The 17,479-nt window shown below is 52.6% G+C and overlaps 1 protein-coding gene across 2 annotated transcripts; it reads right to left on the bottom strand.

The window, feature by feature from the left end:
- Positions 1 to 842: 842 nt before the first annotated feature.
- On the bottom strand, positions 843 to 11,850 carry SSTR5 (somatostatin receptor 5). Of its 2 annotated transcripts, none has more exons than XM_048321299.1 (2): positions 11,401 to 11,850; positions 843 to 4,160 (listed from the first exon to the last, which is right to left on the bottom strand). In XM_048321299.1, exon 2 carries the CDS (start codon positions 4,100 to 4,102, stop codon positions 2,990 to 2,992), a length of 1,113 nt encoding a protein of 370 aa, XP_048177256.1. In that variant the 5' UTR covers positions 4,103 to 4,160; positions 11,401 to 11,850; the 3' UTR covers positions 843 to 2,989. The 2 variants fall into 2 exon arrangements, with proteins under 2 accessions (XP_048177256.1, XP_048177255.1); XM_048321298.1 differs by lacking the exon at positions 11,401 to 11,850 and adding an exon at positions 10,842 to 11,053.
- Between the last annotated feature and the right edge of the window lie 5,629 nt (positions 11,851 to 17,479).

Genomic DNA, 17,479 nt, shown 5'->3' with positions numbered 1-17,479 from the left:
AAGTTCAAATGAGGAACTGCACCCAGATCTGGAGGTCCCCAAACCAAGCCCAGCTCCTCATCCCAGAGAATCCAGGCCCGTTTGGAGTCCTCCCCTCCTCAGGAATTCCCCAGTTTTGATGGGAATGCATTGCATTAAATGGAATGTGTTTGCCACATCAGAATTCCATCTAAAATCCAACATTTTTTCATCCCCTGGAGCGTGGCCGCTGCTGTTTGCCCAGTAAATAAAATTAGGTTGGATTCGTTGGGAATTGGAAAACAAATCCATTTCATGGGAAAGCTTTTCCCAGTCTCCTGGGGATGTGCTGCACTCAATTCCAAAGGGTTTTCTTATGGAAAATTACCAGGAGCCAAGTCCTGCTGTGAGTCAAGAGGAGAATTAGGCAGAAATTCCAAGATTTTGGTGCTTTTCTGCTTCCTGGGGCCATTGTTGCTTGCAAGGAGTTCATTTCCAGTGCTTCAGCAAGAGCAATTTCCTTGGAAATCAAGGGAGAAAGATGGATCAGGAGATGGATTTTTGCTTTCCAGCATCCCTCGAGTCCTTCTGATCATCACTCGTGGGCACAGCATCTAACAGGTGATGGAAAAAATGTGGGATTGGCTGGAAATGGACTGGAAATTGGATTTGACCCTGGGATCAGCACTGGTTTGCTCCACTTGGTTCAGTCTGGAGGTGGGAGTAAATCCAGGATTCCAGGGATATTCCTGGGGGGCTGATCCCTCTGCATCTCCCAGGGGACAGTTCTGCTGAGGAGGCTTTCCATGACCTCAGAGTTCCCAGTAGAAGAAACTGGGGGAAAAAAGACTTTTTAGGACTCAGAAAATATTAATAAAACAGAGTTTGGTTCATTCAATGTTTAATTTGTCCGGAATGGTTGAACAGAGGGAAGCGAAGGCAAAATCTCTGTAGGACCAGGCTAAAACCAGGCTGGATGATCCATGGAAATTCCACACAACACTAATTATCCCAGTCCTGACTGGGAAAAGCACAGAGAAATTTCTCTGTGCACAAATCTCTCCCAGGCTGAGCTAAAATCTCCCTCATCAGCACGATTCCGTGTTTCTAAAGGACCTTGCCATAAAATCGGTTGGATTTTCTTTCCAGCAGGTCCTAAAATCCCAGAAAGGGGAACAGAGCATCCCCAATTTAGCAGGGCTTGGTGGAGTCTCCTGGCACTGCCCCAAATTAATGTGGCCTAAAAACTCGGGAGTTTTTCCTCTTTAGCTCCCCCTTGGATAGGTTTGAAAGGAATCTTAATTTTTCCCTGGAAGGCAAATTTGGGATTACTCAGAAATCATTGATACTTCACTTATTCCAATTTTCACCGGATTTTGTGAGCGTTTTCCAATTTTTTGGGGTGTGTTTTTCCTGAGGAAGTTTTTGGTTGTCTTTGGGTTTGGGGTTTATTTGTCTCCATGTGTTGTTGAATTTCCAAAGGTGTGAGGTCCTCTGGGAAGGGGCTTTGATTTTTGGGATGAAGTAACAGCAGGTCCCTGTGAATCCAAAACACCTCAGGCTGAAAAATCATGGAATATCCTGAGTGGGAAGGGACTCACAGGGATCATCAAATCCAACTCCAGCTTTCCTCTTTAATTTTCCATTAATTTTCCACTAATCTTCCTCATTAATTTTCCGTTCTCCATTAATTTTCCCTGTCTTTAGAGCTCAGCTGCTCCAGAGGATCAGACAAATCCAGCAGCTGGAATTCTGCATCCCTGTGCTCTGCAGGGCACCATGGGCACCTCCCTGTGTGGGAATATGAATTTTTCCAGCCACTACCAAAAGGAGCTGGGAGCTAAAATGGGATTTTCTAATTCTGTCCATGGGAAAGAACCTCTGGAAAATCGACTGGAGAGGGCAGAGGTGACAGAAAGGCTGCCCCAGTTATTCGGGAACGGATCAGAGGTTGATTTATACCTGGAAGAGCCAGATAATTCCAGGAATAATGGATATTGTATTAATTAATCATTTAAATCTGGCTGTGCTGGGATTTGGAATGTGGTGGAGAGCAGGCGGGCACTGCCTGCTACTGGGAGAAACCTGGGAGTAAATTACGCGTGGTCCAACCCAGGATACATCCTGTGCTCATGTGTCGGTGTATCCCGGGAGTTCCTGGGTTTGGGAATGTGAGTGGCACATCCAGCAGAATAAATGGAATGACAGAACCATTAAAGTTGGAAAAAACCTCCAGGATCGAGGCCCAAACACCGCCCTGGCAACTGCACCGGTCAGGAGGGGCTTGAGCAGAGTTTAAGTTCTGGAAATACAGTTTTGAGTCCAGACTTACACTCAGAACCAAGGAATTGGCACCAGACCTCCCCAGGAGCCCGTAATCATCCCCCCGGACATCGTACCAGCGGGGTTACACTGCAGTTTATGGGGTGGGAAGGTGGCAATGTTATGGGCACGTCGATTCCTTTCCAAAATGTTCTCCTAATCTTGTTTCCTTCAATCCTTTCTGGCCGTGTTTGCAGGATTCCTGCCTGCTCTGGCTCCCTGCAATGGGTTAAGGACAGGGAAACACAGCCAAGGCACCACCCAGCACATCAGAACCCATTTCCAGTGCAGTGCCGGGGCGTTTTTGCATGAAACTCTGAAGAAATCTCATTTTCCTTTAAGAAATCCCCTTGAAGAATCCCAGAGATCCCGGCTGAGCTGTTTGCTGCTCAGAGCTGATCCCAGCTGTGCAAAGCAGCCTTAAACCCAGCTTAACAAGGGAGTTAGAGCTGGCTTAGCATTGGTTTGCATCACTAGAGGGGTGCAAAGCCTGAAAATCGTTCCCTAGAGGACCCAAAGTGGTCACAAACATCTGATCCAGCAGGACACCACAAGAGCTTGGCACTTCCAGCTGGGAAAAGCAGGGAAGAGCCCTCTGTGTACATTTCTTGGAGCTTGTGGGGCTCCTCATTTTCCCTTTGCCACAAATAGAGCTCTCCTTGAAGTCCCCAAGTCCTCCAGCGGGACTCTGCAGTGCCAGGCCGTGCCCTCAGACCTTGCTGGTCTGCATGTGCCCGTTGAACTCCGCGTTCCTCTGGGTCAGCATGGACTCCTGCAGGCGGCTGCTGTTCTCCTGCCTGTGCTCCACGGGGTCGCCATCCTCTGCTCCGTCGCCCTTCCGGAGGCAGAGAACCTTCTGGAAACTCTGCTTGAAGTTGTCAGAGAGGAAGCCGTAGAGGATGGGGTTGGCGCAGCTGTTGGCGTAGGACAGCACCACCATGAAGAAGTAGAGCCCCTCCAGGACGGGGTCAGCGGGCAGGATGAGGATCAGGTTGACGATGTTCATGGTGTAGAACGGGAGCCAGCAGAACACGAAGACCACCACGATGATCACCACCATCCTGGTGACCTTCCGCTCCGACCTGCGGCGCCGCGTGGAGCCCACGCGGATCCCCGAGGACTTGACCTTGACCACGATCAGCAGGTAGCACAGGCAGATGACCAGCAAAGGGCCAAAGAAGCCCAGCACCGAGGTGTAGATGATGAACGCCGCCGACCAGACGTTGACCGGCTCCGGCCAGTTCATGTTGCACGTCTGGAAGTCCTCCTGCACGTCCGAGAAGATGATCACTGGGAGAACCACCAAGAAGGAGAAGGTCCAGACGGTGGCACTGATGAGCTTGGCCACCCTGGGGCGTCTCCACTTGGTGGACTTGATGGGGTGCACCACGGCCAGGTAGCGATCCATGCTCATCACCGTCAGGCAGAAGATGCTGGTGAACTGGTTGATGCCGTCCACCGTCATCACCAGGCGGCAGAGGAAGGAGCCGAAGGGCCAGTAGGAGATGGCGTTTTGGGTGGCCAGGAAGGGCAGGCCCAGCATGAAGAGCACGTCGGCCACGGCCAGGTTCAGGATGTAGATGTTGGTGACCGTTTTCATCTTGGCGTGGCGCAGCACCACGTAGATGACCAGGGCGTTCCCGCTCAGCCCCACGGCGCACACCAGCAGGTAACAGATGGGAATGAGCACCTTGTGGATATATTGGAACGGGGGCTGCTCCGGGGTTGTCCCGTTCTCCGTCACGTTGGGCAGCAGGGAGGAGTTCACCTCGCCGGCAGCAGCTTCCATGCTAAACGTGCTGGAGAAGTACAAAGGATCCATAATTTTTTCTCGGTGGTTTTCCTCTTAGGAGAGATTAAACTTCACGGGCATCTTGTTCCTAGAAGGAAAATTAAAAAAGGAAGGAAAAGAGAGAAAGGAAGATGGAATTCAAAGCGGATTTTTACAATCACTTCCATTTTCTCTTCTGTTCAGCATTTGGGTTGGAATTATTCAGCCAGGGAGAGGGATGGGATCAATTCCCAAGCAAAGGAATTGCACAATGGGAGAATCCCAGTGTTCATCCCAGCACATCCCGGGCTCTGTTTCATCGTGACAGGATCCAGGGCTGGCTGTAACTGTGAAGGATTTTTCCCCTGAGGTTGGAGAGGCTCTGAACTGGAATTCCCAGAGCAGCTGTGGCTGCCCCATCCCTGGGAATGCCCAAGGCCAGGCTGGACAGGGCTTGGAGCAACCTGGGATAGGGAAAGGTGTTGGGGTTGGAATGGAATGGGCTTTAAGGTCCCTTCCAACCCAAACCATTCTGGGATTCCACGAAATCCAGAAGGCCCCTGATTTTCCATCTAAAATCCGATACAGAAATTGTTGGAATATCGTTTTGGAGGACTCTGAGCAGCACACCCGGATCAGAGCAGTGCCTTCCCTCAGTATTGAGCTCTTTAAATCCCAGTTTGGGGCAGCTCTGCTGTCGCTTGGTCATGGGGACCTGGGGGACTCCAGGGTGACTCAATCCCACCTCGCTCCATCCAAACTCCAGGTGCTTTTGGAATCAGAGCCAAAGACAATTCCTGGTTTTTCCAGGAATGTCCACTGTGCTGATTCCCAGGTCTCCCTTTTCCATAAACCCACTTTTCCTTCCTGCTCTTTCCTTCAATGATCCCAGCTGGGGCACAGCAGGAAAATGGGATCTTCCAAACCCCTCCTGGCCGGGAATGAGGCACTGCTTTGGCTTCTCCTGGAATTCCCCCATGAATATTCCGAGATTTGACACAACTCAGGATGTTAAAATGAGTGGCAGACCTGGATTTAAATCCCACTTTTTAGGCTGCCTGGCACAACCAATGGAGAACCTCAGGGAACATCAGTGAATAGGTGAGGAAATAAAACCCTCCAGAACAATGGAAAACCCTTGGAAAAAATTCCAAGATGGAAAGGAGCATGGGTGAAGACACTCTCCCAGGGGTCAGGATGTTTTCACAGACATGGGAAGGAATAAACTCCTTTTTTTTGTATCTCTCAAGACTATTTTTTGTGTTCCTGCATCTTCTCCTCTCACCCCGAACTGTTTTTTATCCCAAAAATCCATTTTTCCTGCAGGAAATCCAAGCTGCAGTGGGCAGCTCCCAGAGACCTGAACAGATCTGGAGCTGGAATAAATTCGAACAACCATTCTGAAAGAGGTGGAGAATTTGCAACATCCCTTTCCTGTGGCGTGCTTGATTCCCAGGAATCTTTTTCCATATTTTTGTCGGAGTGTGGTTCAAAGGAGGTGTTTATCGAGCATTTTCCTGGAGGAACTTGGAAACATCACCTCTGAAAAAGGGGAGATTTCAAGCAGCAAGGTCTCCATCAAGTCCCACAACAAACCCCAGTGAAGGTGGAAGAAATGCTCAGGAATTTTCACTCCCATCACCTGACGATCAGATTCCCGTAATAATCCGGGGGTTTGGATGTGGAATCACAAACAGCCAGCCCACGGTGCTGGAAAAACTCCTTGTCTCCAGCAGCAATCCAAAGCCACCTTCGTTGGTGGCTGGGCTTTCTCCTGGGGTGAGAAAACCTGGGGGAGAGGAGGAGTCCCGGCAGCTCCTGGGAGGAATCACAAATGTGCCGTGGGAATGTGCAGATGGGGAGTAGGTGTCTCACGTGGCTGGGCAGAGATGGGAAATCGGGAATGCAGGGATGGCAGGGAGAGCAGAGGGAGCTGCCGGAGCTCCAGCAGATACTGGGAGATGGGGATGAGGATGGGGCAGGAGGAGCTGAAAACGCTGTTGTTTTATTTGGGGTTGAGGTGTTGCAGCTAAGGAAGCATCCTTGCAAATCCCAAAATCCCTCTGCTCAGCCAAGACCATGCTCCTTTTAAATTACACAGGAGTGGGTCAGTGCTTGGATAAAATACTAAAGGAAAACTCCAGTTCTGGATAAGAATTGGAATTTTAAATCCTGCTCTGCCACTCATTTGAAAATCCTCGGGTTATTTATGGGAGAAATCTGGGAGAAGGCAAAGCAGCGCCTCATTCCCGGCTGGGAGGGCTCTGGAAGTTCCCATTTTCCTGCTGTGCCCCAGCTGGGATCATTGGAGGGAAGAACAGGAAGGAAAAATACATGGGATGGGGCAGTCAGTGTTTATGAACTCGTATCCGGGATGCTGCTGGGATTGGGAATGTTCTTCTCCCCACGAGCAGCCTGGACAAACTCGGCACATCCAGGCTGGGCCCAAAAACCCAATTTTCCCTCTGAGCCTGCAAAAAATTGGAGCACATGGAAAGGAGCAGGGCTGGAACTCAGCAGGGAAGGTCAGGAGGGGCAGTCATGTGTGGCTCATCCTCTTAAAAGTGGGAAAGGACACCTTTGCCAAGGTGCCTTTTCCCACATTTCCTTGGATTCAGGCGCTGTGGGAATTACACAATGACTTCAGTCCTGTTCCTTCCACCGCCTTCAGAGTTCCGGCCTTGGGAAGAGCAGCTCTTTTCTTTGGATACTTCCAATTTCTTCTCCCCCTGGAGAAATCCTCCAGCCCCAAATCCCTGTTTCCAAAGGGCCTTGGGCTCTCCCAGCCATCCATTGGCATTCCAGAGGTTTTTCATGAAGGACTTGGGTGTGTTTTCCACGGAGAGGAACTTCCAGGCTCCTTCAGCAGCAGCAGCTGTGCCAGACTTTCCCTGGAGTCAGGGACACTTTGTCCCCTCGGATTTTGGGGCTCTTCCCTTGGGTTTGTGGGAATATTCACCTTTCCCCTCAGGATTTTTGTCCCATGGGATGAACTGTACAATATTCCCTGTCATACCGAGCAGATTGAGAAGGGAATCCCAGAATCCCAGAATGGTTTGGGTTGGAAGGGACCTCAAAGCTGATCCATGGGCAGGGGCACCTTCCCCGGTCCCAGGGTGCTCCAAACCCCATCCAACCTGGATGTGGACAATTCCAGGGATGTTCCAGTGCATTTCCTGAGGGGAAATCCATTTCCTGTGGCTCTGATGCAAAACCTTCTGTCTCTTCCCTGCCGGTTTCAGCACCAGGAAAGAATTTACACCATCTCAACGTTCCCCATTCCCAGGATTCGATGCCCTAAAGTCCCCCAGATCTGCAAACCGAGCCCAGATCCCCATTCCATGTTTTCTTCCCTCAGCCTTTGCCCTGCAGCCACCAGGATTCTGGGATTTGTCCAGGAAACAACAAAAAACCCCTGACCAGCTGCAAATCCATGTTTTCCTGGCTGCCTTGGACGAGCACAGGGAATTTTTCCCCCTATCCAGGTGACAATTCGTCCCTCACCAGCTCGATTTGGCCTCAGCTCCTTTTGTCACCACAGCAGCGAACGACCCCGAACCTCCACAAAGGGTGATTAAAAGTAATAATTAAAGGTAATTAAGACGCGCTGATTGATCCCTCAGACCTTTGTTTGGTGTTCTTAACTAAGGGATTAATCAAGGACGCACCTCCAGGGGATTTTCCTCTCATCCAGTTTTTTCCCCCCTTTGATCTCCGAGCCCCCGCCCTGGGATTGTCCATAAATTCTGGGCTTTCTGCTTGAAACTGGAATAATCCCTGACAGAATTCCAAGTTTTAACAGAGCAGCATCCTGGAAAAAATCAGCATCCACAGCAGCTGAACGTAACTCTGTGCCTGCCTCCCCCCAAAAAATTCGGGAATAAATAGCGGAGGTGTTATGGTGTCAGAATTTAACATTTGTGAGAAGTCCTAAATAAACCTGAGGGAAAAAACCCAGCGATTAACAGGAACTGAAAAATCATCCCAACCTGAGGAAAAACAAACGTTTAAAATTGGAATTAAAACCTTTAATTTGAAATTAAAAATGCCCAGACAGATCAAGGCTGAAATTTTTCCTGCCTCTGGTCGCGGCAGGAAAGGACAAATAATTCCAGGGAGAGGATTGCGTGAGAGCGGGGCAGGAATTGCCGGAGGAAACCTGATTTCCTGAGGCCAGGTTGGATCCCGCTGCCTGTTTGTCTCTGGAATCGTCATCCCTCTCTCCTGCAGCATCCACGATAATTGCTGGGACTGGAATTACAGCACCAGGATGGCAGATCGCTGCTTCCCGGCGCAGGATAATTAGGGATAACACACCCCAGGCTTTTCAAACAGTCTCGGGAGGAAAAGCAGCGGGAGAACTCTCCAGGAATTGTCTCCCCACGGTAGAACTTCGTGGGGTTTTCCCATCCCGTGGATTTGCCTGCAATAAATTCCTGGGTTTTTAGTAAATTTTCCCTTTTGGAGCCCAGTGTCCATCAGCTGCTGCTTCCCAGAGGGCCCGTGGGGCCTCATTCCTTGGATTTGTGTGGCTGGAGCAGGCAGGAGAGGGAGAGGAGGGAGAGTGGTGGTGTGGAAGTTGGGGAGACCTGGCCGAGCAGCTCTGGAATAACATAAAAATCCAGGGAAAGCTCGGTGGGAGCAGCAGGGAAATGCAGCATCACCCTGAGAGCTGCTGCAACTCCTGAGCTACAAAATGTTCTTTACCACTCCAGCAGCTCCCACACAACACGGACACCTCGGTTTTCCCATTCCCAACCCTATCCCACCACCTGGAGTTAGAAAAACCGAAGGAATCAGCTCAGATTCTCCCCAAAAGGAGCTTTCTCCTTGTTCAAGTCTGCCTTTGCTGCTTCTCAGGGGGCGTTTGGCACCCCGAAAATCCCAATTATGGATTTTTCTTTGCTGAAAACAAAACTTTGCCACATTAAATTGTTCCTCTGTTCCGACTCCCTGAATTGGGACTGAGCGCTGATCACCTGAATTCCAAGTTCAACAACTTCTTCCCACTTCTACCCCTAAAAAAATCTTGAGAAATCGTATTTTCTTTGGCCAAATATCTGCTGAATCCTTTTTTTTCCTCTCCAAACACGTTTCAGACTCTGTTGTGCTCAGGGATTACTCACTCGGGCTGAGCTGGTCCTGCCACACAAACACTCGTGCAAAGCAAACGCTGCGGGGTTTGGTCCCAGGTTTAAACTGGATTTGCTCCCAGATTTAAGGTGGGTTTGGTCCCGGATTTAAGCTGGTTTTGCTCCCGGATTTGAGCTGGGTTTGCTCCCAGATTTAAGGTGGGTTTGGTCCCGGATTTAAACTGGGTTTGCTCCCGGATTTAAGATGGGTTTGCTCCCGGATTTAAGCAGCTCCAGGCAGAGGAAGCTGTGGAGCTCCATCTCTGCGCTCCCACCGGGCAGCGGGGCTGGGCTGGAGCTCCCAAATCCCGCTCCAGCCCCAGCACATCCCCAAACCCAGCGGGTTTTCCCCAAAGGTTTCTTTCCCGACCTTCCCCTGTGCAATCCAGGGACATCCCGTGATTTCAGGGATTTGCCAGAGCAGAGGAGGAGCGCTAATTCCGGCTGTGGCTGCTCCCAGGCTGAGGGAGAGCGGGAACACTCCCGGCTCCCTCCGGCTCAGGGAGAGCCCCACATTGGGAAGGAGCTCAGGAACAGCTCCTCTCGCTCCAAGAAGTGCAGCAGCTCCAGAAGTGGAGCCTCGAGGGGAAAATTCCAAGGTTTGGGCTCTCCGGCTCGGATCCATCCCTCTCCAGCAGAGCAGCTCCACTGCAGCCACGAAGCCCTGGTGACAGCGTCCCCAGGAGCTGCGATTTCTCACACAGCGCTCCCAGGCTGGTCCCAGCACCCTGGAAGCGGCTGTGGAGTTTAACCCGGAGGTCTCCTCCTCCCCAGAACCACAAAAAGTCTCTCGTTGAGCCCAAACCACCCGAGCCAGGTCGTTCTTTCCCCGCTCTTCCACGCCAAGCTCTGGGCCCTGGGAACAGGGAACAGGCTGTGCCCGGCGCTGGGAGCTGCAGGGAGCTGCAGGAAGCTGCCAGAGCTGCTCCCAGCCCAGCCCAGATCCACCCTGACCCCCAGGATGTCACCTTGACCTCGGCATCCTCTGCTCGCTGACCCCCCTGGAGCACATCCCATCCCTGCATTCCCTGCCGTGTGTTATCCCAGAGGGGCATCCAGCGCGGAGCTCTGATCCCTCCGGGCTCCCTGTGCCCTTTCCCACCCGGCTGGGCACATCCAGGGCTCTGTCACATCCCCAGGGTGGCAGCGGCCCCCGGGCTGTGCCCGCAGGTCCGTCCCGCCGGTGCCTCTCGCGTCCCTTTCGAGCTCCGTAGCCGCGCTCAGGCTGCTCCTGCCTCAAACGCAGCATCGTCCCCCCGGCCGGGGGTCCCTCCCGGGCACCCCCCAGCCAGGAGGGGTCACCCCGCTGCCCAGAGGGACCCTCCCGGGCACTCCCACACCAGGATTGGTCACTTTACTGCCCAGACCGTCCCTCCTCGCCATCCCTCTAGCCAGGAGGGGTCACCTCACTGCCCAGAGGGTCCCCCCTCGCCACCCCCACACCGGGACGGCGTCACTCCTTTTCCCAGCACCGAAACCTCCCTCAGAAGGGCAAATTCGGGGTGTCCACAAGCGGGACCGATGACTCCGCTGCCCCCTTCACCCCAGCGAGCCCCCAACCGCGGGGTGCGCTTTGCGAAACCCCCGCCTGCCCCGTCCCCATCCTCCTCCAGTTCCCGCATCCCGGCTCGCAGTTCCCGGCTCCCGGCCATGGTTACCTGCGGCTCCAGGGCTGCTCTCCCGCTGGAGCAGGAGCCTCCCCGGGAGCGCACCCCGCGCTGGCCGCGTCCCTCAGGCTGCGGGCGGGGGCCGCGGCCGCTCCCCCGGGAGGAGGGACCGGGCTCGGAGGGGCCGGGGGTGCCGCAGCCCTGGGGCCGCCCCCTGCTCGGGAACTCGGGCTGGAGCCCTGGAGCCGCCGCTGCGGGCAGCGGGAGCGCTGCGCAGGGAGGCTCTGCCCGCCTCCCCGTGGCTGTACCCCCTCCCCGCGTCCTCTGTTCCGCCTTTCCCATCCCTGTGCCCCCCTCCCCACGTCTCTGCCCTCTTCCCACGTCTCTGCCCCTCTCCTCATGCCTCTGCCCCTCTCCTCATGCCTCTGCCCCACTCCCGATCCCTGTTCCCCCTTCCCATGCCTGTGTCCCCCTCCCCAGCCCTATACCCCACTCCCTATCCCTGTGTCCCGCTCCCCACGTCGCTGCCCGTCTCCCCATGCCTCTGTCCCCTTCCCATCCCTGTTCCCCCATCCCATTCCCCCCCTCCCCGGCTCCGGGCTGCCCTTACCCGGCTGTGCCGCTCCCGCAGCGCTGCCCGGCCCGGGGGTTGAGCCCCGCCAGGAGCGGGGTCCGCGCTCCGCTCCCGGGAGGGGCCGGAGGGGGAAGAGCCACATTTCCCCCCTGCTCCAGCTCCGGTCCAGCCCCGTGAAGTCCTTTCAAAGCCTCCCGCGGACCCTCCCGACCCCCCAAACGCCGCACCCGAGCCCGCGGGCTCCTTCGGGGGCAGCGGGAGGTCTCTGACACCTCCGGGGCTTGAATTTCACGCCCCTGTCCCAGAGCAGAAGGGGAGCCCTAGTGCCAAGGTCGCATCCCGCCTCTCCCTGGAGAACGGGATCCCATGTGGAGAGGTTTTCCTCCAGCTAGCTCCGAGTCAGGCCCTAAAATCGCTCCCTGGTGGAAGGATGCAGGGCTGAAAATCCCGGCTGCGAGGAGAACTCGGATTCATTCCCTCCCGAACTCCCTGGGATGCTGCTGGGTGGGAAGGGGCTGAAATATTTGGGATTCTGAGTATTTTGCAATGCAACAAGTGGGATAAAAGCGAGGCAGAGTTCTGCCCCCTCCTCCTCGCACCCTCCCTGTGCTGTGACATATTCAAACATCAATCCCAGCGCCACCCGAAGTGCTTTTCTCCCTCATTTCTGGGCAGAGCGGGGGGCTCAGAGCAGCTCAGGGCTCCCCGCGGCAGCCCCTCCTCATCAGCATGCACAGAGCGTGGCGCTGGTAATAGTGGATATGATCTTAATCCTCTGTCGAGGCTTTTCAATTTGAGTCAGACGTGTGAACGCAGGGCGGAAAAAAACCAGCGAGGCAGAGCTGCTGCTGGCATGTCAGCCTGGAATTCAATCTGCTGATGTATTTATGGGCATGGGTTGCTAAATGCGAGCGAGACTCCAGCCTGCTCTCGCCATGACAATGGGTAGAGTCAGCCGATAAAAATAGAGTTGGGCATGATAAACAGCACAGGAGAGGAGGTTCGGATCACCTGCTCTGCCAACACGCCCAGAAGATGCCCACAATTTATTCCCGAGCAATGGTCCCGCTGGGAATGGCAACTTGAAGCCAAGTGGGGCTCATTTAAGGAATTACCCTTATTTTTTGGGGGGATTTATTAGCGTCTTGTGCTAGGAAAAAATTGCTGGATAACCATGGCGGTGCCTAAGTTGTCCCGAAGAAAACAGCGCTTTTCCTGTAAACAAACGCTCTGGAAAACCAGGAGTTTTATCGGGATCTGTGCTGGGAGAGAGGCGGGATTTTCAACAGCTCCGAAGGCTGCTTTAATTCTCTACGCGCTCGAGTCAACAGCGCCGTGTCGGGGCTGAACGGAGGGAACACAAAGCCTTGGAGAGCATTCCCTGTTATCCTGCTCTCAGTGCCCGACGCCTCCGGGCAGAGAGCAAAGAGCAGCTCCAGAGACCTCGGGATAAACGCGGGAGGGGAAATGCTCCTGGCACCCGGGGGTGGCACCGAGACCCTCGGTGGCACAGGGGGACGTCTGTGGGGACAGCACACAACAGGGGTGGGACAGTTCCTTTTATTTCTCATTTTTCTGTGTCTCTCCCTTCGCTGGATGGAATATTTTATCATCCGTGCACTTGGGACATTTTTTATGTTGACATTGCAGACAGGAAGGAGAGCTGGGATGGAGATAAAAGCCTCGAAATGAGGGATTTTGTTTGGTTCTGCTCTTTGTGTGCGTCCTTGTGGCCAAGAAGGACAATGGGATCCCAGGGAGTTCCACCTGAACAGGGGGAAGAACTTCCCTGGGCAGTGCCCAGCCCTGAACAGAAGCCACGGAGGGGGTGGAGTCTCCCTCCTTGGGGATATCCCACAATTCCAGGATGTAATCCCACTCTGGGATGACCCCGCTGGAGCAGATGGAACCCCCTGTGCTCCCTTCCGGCCTGCCCCATCCCAGGATTCCGCGATCCATGCGCAAACCCCTCCCAAATCCCCTAATTCGGTTAGGAGCCTCCTTATTCTGCCACACACAGCAATTCCATGTCCCGGCATGATCCCTGGATGGGTTTTTTTCCCCCGGGAATGCTGACGGATGGGGAAAAGCCGCCACGCGTCCTGGCACGAACCCAGTTTAACTCCCTGCGTGTGTGCGTGTGACACGGGGGAGCTGCGGGGACACGAGCTCGGGAAGCTCCTCCTGCCTTTGGGAATCTGCCTCGGCAAAATGCAGCTGAGGCAGCAGGGATGAGCTGAGATCCGTATTTTTAGAAGGAAGCACTCCTGGGGAACTCATGGCAGCAGCTTTTCCCAGGGGAGATGGGCATTAAGGAGCTGGTGAGGAGGAATCAGGGGTGTGGAACCATCTCTGGGAGAGATTTGGATCCAAGGCCGGCTGGAATTGGCTGGAAATGCTGGAATTGAAGCTTTAGGGTTGGATTGGCTCTGATTAAGGATGGGAATGGGACAATCGAGATCCCTTTAAACCTCAGAGCAACAGAGAGACTGAGTGAGGTCACCCTGAAGCTTCTCCTCTCCAGGCTCAACATTCCCAGCTCTCCCAGCCTTTCCCTACTGCTCCATCCCTCTGCTCATCCTGGTTTTTGCTCTGTTGGGAACAGCTGAGTGGGAAGTCAAGGAAAGAAAACCAATTCCCTTTCCCAGCCAAGCCTCGGTTCCCTCCAGGTGGCCAATCCAACCTTTTGGCTTCCTCCTCCAAGAAAACTTCCAAGCTCAGCGCAGCCTGCACTCCGCAGCGGGAGCAATCCCGGGCAGTGTCCATCCAACCGGGAATATCTCTCCGCTCCCTTGCCGCCGGCAATTCCCCAGTTTGACACCAGACGGGTCTGGAATTCCCGCCCCTTGGAGAGGCTTTGACAGGCGTTGATTTCCTCCCTCCCTAAGGAGCAGAACAAAGGGAGGCGAAACTGCCTCAGCCTTGCTGCAATTCCCGATTTTCCCGATTTTCTCGGCACATTCCGCAGGCACAAGGAAAAGCTTCGGCTGCAAACTGGGAATGTCACGGAGAGCAGCTGCTGGCCCCCAGTTCCAAGCTGAGCTTGTGTTCGGCGAGCCCCCAAAGCGCTCGAGCTCAACACCAGCCCAGCGCTAAAAAAATGAAAGGAAAACAAAACTAAAACTTCCTGCTGCACCTGGAATTCCTGGGAGAAGGAAAAACTGGGAACCAAACGCCATGGCTGGAGGTGGTGATGGATATCTGTGGATATTTCTGAACAGCGAGCAGCAGCAAACAGATCCATTTATTTCTATGGCAACAGGAGTAACTCAGGGCTCCACCGGAGCCCAAATCTCAGCTGGATTTGGAAATTCCCAGTGATGGTTTCCACTCTGATCCATGATTTTCCCAGAGCTCTTATCCCGTTCATCTCCTTTTTCTCAGGCTGGTCGAGTTAAAACCCAACGTTTAAAATCCTTCAAGGAAAACACGGCGGGACTTCCAGGAAAAGGAAAAAGGCCAGGACTGAGTCCCTCAGGAGCTGGGATTGAGTCTCAGGTTGACTGGAAATGCCGTGGCTGGCTGGGATGGGAACCTTCCCAAGGCCATCCCGCACTTTAGGGAGTTTTGTGGGAATGAGGGCTGGACAAATCTCCAGCCCAACCCTCTGTTTAACCAGGAACTGCTTCCCGCTTTTCCAGAGACTCCAACTCCCATTTTGTAAAATAAAGCTGCTCCTTCCCCCCTCGGGGAGATTCTGAAGCACCGAGGAGCTGATTCCCAGCCTGGCCAAATTCTGCAGATTTTCCTGCCTTTCAACACTGATTCCATTGGGTTTGGAATTCCTCGGAGTTCCTTTGGAATTCCAACCTTATTCCTCTGGTGGATGTGAAAATTCTGCGCCGAATCCTTTGCATCCGATCCGTTCTTGGAGCAACGTCTCCAAAACTGGGAGCAACCCAAGCATCTTCTGCTCCTCAGTTCCTCACCTGGTCTGAGGTTAAAAGGGAACTTGATTTAACTACTCCAGTCCCTAAACAAGACTCGTATCAGCCTCCTATCAGTTAAACTCAAGCCTTAAATGAAGGCTCAAAAGTCGAGCCTAAACCAAGAATTATTTCCCCTTTAGGATGGATGAAGCTCTAGAGAATAAACCCTTATCAGATTTATTTTCCTTTTCCTCCAGCCTCATATCAGTTAAACTCAAGCCTTAAACGAGGGCTCAAAAGTCGAGCCTAAAACAAGACTTGTATTAGCCTCATATCAGTTAAACTCAAGCCTTAAATGAAGGCTCAAAAGTTGAGCCTGAAGCAAGAATTATTTCCCCTTTAGAATGGCTGAAGCTCTAGAGAAGGATTTCTCTTGTCTGCAACCCTTGTCAGATTTATTTCACTTTTCCTCCAGCCTCGTATCAGTTAAACTCAAGCTTTAAACAAGTGCTCAAAGCCAAGCCTTAAACAAGAATTAATTCCACTTTAGGATGGATGAAGTTCTAGAGAAGGATTTCTCTTGTCTGCAACCCTTGTCAGATTTATTTTCCTGTTCCTCCAGCCTCATATCAGTTAAGCTCAAGGTCAAGCCTTAAACGAGTGCTCAAAGCCGAGCCTTAAACAGGAACTAAATCCACTTTGGAATGGATGAGCCTCTAGAAAAGGATTTCTCTTATCTCTCACCGTTATCAGTTTTTTTTCACTTTCCCTCCAGCTCCTATCAGTTCAAATCCCCCCTGGCTGCTGCTCTGGAGAAGTAAAGGAGCTTTTCCCTGGAACAGACCAAAATTCCTCTGGGAATTCGGACTCATTGTCCAACAGGATTCATTTGTGGCCGGAGCCTCCTGCACCAGACCAAAGATCCATCATTTCTATCAGGAATTCTCCTCTGTCCTTCTTCCCACCCCAGCACCTTCTGGAGGAATCACAGGTTGGGAATTTTATTCCGGTGCCGTTTTTAACGGATTTTTTCATTCCCACCCCACAAATGGCAGCAAGGAGCTGCCAGCTTTCCCAAGGATTCCCACGCAGGCAGGGCGGGAATTTCTGGTGTTTTCCTTAAATACCTCGGTGTTTGCAAGCTTGAGCAGATTATTCCAGCAGGTGGCAAAGGATTTATTGCCGGAGTTTTCCTCACCCCCCACTCCTTGCTGATCCCTGCTTTCTCCAGAGCCAGGAGAATCTTGGAGCCGCAGCTTCGGGATCAACCATTTGCTGGAAGAATGAGCAGAATTCCTGCCTCTTTTCCCAGGTTTTACACCAAGCCAGTCCTAATTTTGCTTTATTTTGGGGAATTTAAGTCAGGAATATTCCAGAAGCTTCCATGGTTTTTCCGAACTTGACCATCCTGCAGCCGCTGCAGGGTGATTTCCATGGGATTCCTAGGATTTGGCCAAGCTTTCTTTTCTCTGATGATGGGAAACAAAGCCTAGGGAAAATGGATTGATGTCCCCAAAATCCCACGGGATTTTGGTGGATTTTCCCAGCTTTCATTTCCATTTTGGAGGAGGAAATTCCCGGATTTTGCTGCCACAGCTGAAGCAAATCCATCCCCCAAAAACCCAACTCTTTTTTTCCTTAAAATTTCTTCCCAAATTCCTTCATGCGAGGGGAAAATCTGGGATTTGCCAGTGGAACAGAGCAAATTCCACAAGATTCCAGAGGCTGGGCTGAGCCTTGGTCTCTTTTTATGTGTCCGTAATTAAATCTCGCCCCAATCCCAAAATGTGCGGTAAAAATCCCTTTGTGGGGTAAAAAGGAAGCATCAAAATGTTATTTTTAGTACTCAGGGGTGGATTTGGTTGGAGAATTCCATCTTTATTGATTTCCCGCTTTTCCAAGAGGGATATAAAGGATGGCTCCTGGAAATCGGCTGCTCCCAGGAATGGGGGAAGCAGAGTCCTGTGAGAGTTCCCAAAACATTAAAAATCTCCCTGATTGGGCTCTGGGAAGAAGCAGGAGAGGGTTTTGCTCCTGGATTGATTCCTTCCAGCAGATCTTTCCCGAGTGCATTCCAGAGGGGGTCATTAGGAGGAGGCTGATATTCCCATCATTCCAATTCCAAGTGGTTTGGGTCCTTACAGATAAACCCACAAGTGGTTTTGGTTCATTTGGGGGTTTTTTAGTTCCAGAAATGACATCCTGAGGGATTTTGAGAAGAGCCAGCCGTTGTTATCTTTCCAGCA

This window comes from Corvus hawaiiensis, chromosome 16 (assembly GCF_020740725.1).
Source record: "Corvus hawaiiensis isolate bCorHaw1 chromosome 16, bCorHaw1.pri.cur, whole genome shotgun sequence".
Classification (NCBI taxonomy): domain Eukaryota; kingdom Metazoa; phylum Chordata; class Aves; order Passeriformes; family Corvidae; genus Corvus; species Corvus hawaiiensis.
This window is presented reverse-complemented; position numbering and strand designations above follow the sequence as displayed.